This window comes from Triturus cristatus, chromosome 4_1, assembly GCF_964204655.1.
Source record: "Triturus cristatus chromosome 4_1, aTriCri1.1, whole genome shotgun sequence".
NCBI classification, from domain to species: Eukaryota; Metazoa; Chordata; class Amphibia; order Caudata; family Salamandridae; genus Triturus; species Triturus cristatus.
In genome coordinates this window covers 165,952,373-165,956,124 of record NC_140585.1, presented here as the reverse complement: position 1 = coordinate 165,956,124, position 3,752 = coordinate 165,952,373, and the positions used below count along the sequence as shown (strand labels likewise).

Genomic DNA, 3,752 nt, shown 5'->3' with positions numbered 1-3,752 from the left:
TTTTGCAAAAGGCAGCACACATGGAAAAAGCAAAAATTAGGAGAAGCATTTCTCTCCTTTTCGTCAACATAAAATCAGATTTTCCCTGGTCTTAATTTTGGCACTGCCTCCTATTTACGCTGCCCTTGTAAATAGGGGGCAGCATTAAAATCAATTGGGATTGCATTGGAATGCCCACCGCATAACCCACTGTCCACCCCTTTCACGCTAAGCATAGAGTGAAAGGGTGCCTTATTTACAAGGCAGTGTTAAGCCACATTAAGGGCCTCATGTAGGTCGCCAAATACCGGTCGGTAACGGCCGATTTTCGGTAATTATACCGTTACCGACCGGTATTTTGGCTTTTGAGATGTAGGGGGAGAATTTCTGTATTCGGAATTTACCGAATCGGTAATATTACCGAATCGGTAATTTTACCGAATCGGTAAATTCCGAATACAGAAATGAGATGTAGGGGGACTGTGTGGTGTGTGTGGGGATTCGTTATTTACCACCAACTAATAGTTGGTGGTAAATGACGAATATGTGTGTAAATGCAATATTTTGCCCGTAGATGTGTGCAATGTGGCAGACACACATGCCCTCAGGGCATGTATGTGTGCCACATGTGCACACATGGCCGAATCAGGGGTGCAACAGGGTGTCAATGTGACACCCTGCCACCCTTGCATGTGCTCCCCCATTACCGAATCGGTAAATACCGATTCGGTAATTACCGAATTATTCTGAATCGGTAATATTTACCGACCAATTACCTACATAGCATTTACCACTTCATAAATACCGAATCGGTATGATTCGGTATTTATGAAGTGGTAAATGCCAGCCCACCTACATAAGGCCCTATGTGTTTAAGGCCCTTATTGCCAGGCATCCCCTAACCAAGTTCTGGTAATCGCTTTTTTCTCCCCTGAACTGAAATTAACTACATGTACCCTGAAATGCTGGGTTCTTAAATGTGCCTTTTACCCTATTGTAGGAAGAAAACCTCTGACCTTTTTCGCCTGCTATATGCAGATGAACTATATCTATAAAATCGTCATTCCGGGCTCGCCCAAGGTTAATCTTAATACATTTTATGAAATTATCGAAGATTCACTAATAGCTTTTATAATTTACAGAAACAAAACACCCTATTTTCAACTCTCCAGTTGGATTCTTTATACTATTTTGAAAGGCCATGGTATCACTCATTACTGAAAATTTGTTTTCTGGTACAATATCTTTCTGAAAGCCTCTTTCACTTCATTGTTTCTCAGGCTGTAAATGAGAGGGTTCAGGGCAGGAATTATGACAATAGGGATCAGAGATATTCCTTTATACTGCTGTTCAGAAGAGCTTGAGTTGGGAAGTATTTCCATGAAAAAAGAACTGCCACAGAAGAGGAAGACTGAGGTGAGGTGGGAAATGCAGGTGGAGGCTGCCCGGCGCCTACCTGCTGTGGTGCGGATCCTGAGGATTGTAGCAACAATGTGAGAGTAGGAAACAACAATAGCAAAGAGGGAGCTTCCAACTACTAAAGCAGATAATCCAAAGCGCACCAAGTCATTTATTAAGATGTCAGTGCAGGACAGCTTCAAGAGCACAGGGAAATCACAACCAAAGTGGTTTATAACATCAGGACCACAAAAAGTTAAACGAAATAAAAATCCTACATGAATCAGAGAGTGTAGAAAACCACCTATATATGATGAAGAAGCCAAGCACACACAGAGACATTTCTTCATGATGACTGTATATAGCAGTGGGCTGCATATTGCCACATACCGGTCATAGGCCATCACCGCCAAGAGGAAGAACTCAGTACCAGCACAGGAAGAAAAGAAGTACACTTGAGTAAAACAGCCATATAAAGAGATTGTTTTCTTCTTTCGAAGGAGATCAGCCAAAATCTTGGGTGAGAAAACATTAGAGAAAGAAAGATCCAAGAAGGAGAGCTGAGCAAGAAAGAAGTACATGGGTGTTTGTAGATAAGAATAGTACCAAACAATGATCAGGATGCAGACATTGCCCAGAAAGGTGAAAATATAAGCTGATAGGAACACAATGAAGAGAATCACTTGCAGTTCTGGATCATTTGAGAGTCCTAACAGGATAAACTCTGTCACACTGCTTTCATTTACTGAATTCATTCCTATGGACTATAACTTTGATCTGAGGGAAAGGAAAAAGATGTTTTTTCTGTTAAAGTATTTAACAAATAATGACATTATATAAACATTCATCACATTAAGTATATATAAAGCAAATATTTAATCCGAACAAATTGACGATTTTAAGAATTATTAGTTAACATTCAAAGTGACAAAAATATTTTGGAATATGAAATTAATTAACACGTTTACTATCGGGGGACTTAACGGTCAAGTAGTTTGCTACATGGACTGCATGGACTAACATATGTCGTCTAACTCTAATCCCAGTTTAATCATTGTGGAAAACATTTCTAATCATTGCTATCTTTGAGCTCTACATCATTGCCCAGCAGGCCCCCTTGTCAGCACATCCATCTCATTTCATACTCCCAGAAGCCAGTGTTGAGTGGAGCACCCAGAATCTCAAACATCATTCTCTTTGTTGGCCAACCCAAGAGGGGTGCTGCTGTTACTCTATAAATGGATGATTGTATGTGGTGTAAGTGGCACCATCACAAAAGAAATGGCTTCAATGACTCTGGGACTTTGGGACAAGCGGCCAGACAGGGTCATTGTTCCTGACGGGGACTGTTTGGAAAGCTGTGTACCGCACTATCATGGCTCCTGGAGTACCCTGACTGTCAAATATTACCCATGCAGAGGCGCAGAAAATAACTTTTGCACACATTTTCAATTGAATTGCAATTGTGTTGAATATGCCTCATTTTTAAAGGAATTGAGAAACATTTAACGAGGAAGATCACACCAAAATCCAATACAGGGGCCTAGAAATATTAATTTGTAATATTGAAAGGCAAAAAGCACCAGGAAAAAGTAAAACAACAGTCAGAAATCACTGTTCAACTTTGACGGAGGCATTGGTGCAATTCAGGTCAACCATTATGTTGTAGAGGTTGGATACAGGAAGTGGGTCAAAGTTTCTACCTTCTGACTTAGTTGTTTTTATGGAGCTCAAGATCCCTTAACAGGGCAAGGTTGAAGGAGATGTCCTACAAAGCCTATTTGAACCCAGAAAACTGGTGAATGAGGTCCCACTAAAGTCAGTGGTGGGTTTGGCAGAAAAAGCTCAGTGTGTGAAAATGCAACTTTCACGGTTGCCAAAGTCCTCTTGTCTGTCAGATACTTCACACCTTTGCCCAAGGAAGATTTCTACCTGCAGAATTAGTCTAATGTTGTAGCTGTAAATTTTCCAGTGGGCAATGCCTGAAGTTATATCAAATGTCCTCCTAAAATCAGACACCTTCATCGTAAGGTAACTGAATCTTCTGAGGTCTTGAAAGTCCAAATATATTCAAAATCCAACCTTTTCAGACTTTCTGGGGCAGTTCCTCTCCGTCACTTCTAGAGTTTCCAGGAAGTCAGAAACAGCACTTAAGGGCCCAGGACAAACTCCTGCAGCTATCACCAGCAAGGTCCAGTCCAGTGCCAGTTGTAAGTGGTCCACTGGTCACTCCATGAAAAAATGCCCCTTACAGCTTGTTACGGACAGCAGGTCCAGTCCTCTTCTGGTCTGCCACAGATTCAGAAAGTGTTCTCAGGAGCAGGTGGTGAGGTGCTACTTTTGATCAATTCACTAGTCAGTTGGTGTGGATTACT

The 3,752-nt window shown here is 41.3% G+C and overlaps 1 protein-coding gene across 1 annotated transcript; it reads right to left on the bottom strand.

The window, feature by feature from the left end:
* Positions 1-1,193: 1,193 nt before the first annotated feature.
* Positions 1,194-2,132, bottom strand: LOC146853801 (olfactory receptor 5AP2-like). Its single transcript, XM_085650911.1, has one exon. It carries the CDS (start codon positions 2,130-2,132, stop codon positions 1,194-1,196), a length of 939 nt encoding a protein of 312 aa, XP_085507037.1.
* Between the last annotated feature and the right edge of the window lie 1,620 nt (positions 2,133-3,752).

Excerpts from the sequence above, each read along its gene's own strand:
- LOC146853801 (XM_085650911.1), bottom strand. The coding sequence starts at position 2,132 with ATGAATTCAGTAAATGAAAGCAGTGTGACAGAGTTTATCCTGTTAGGA.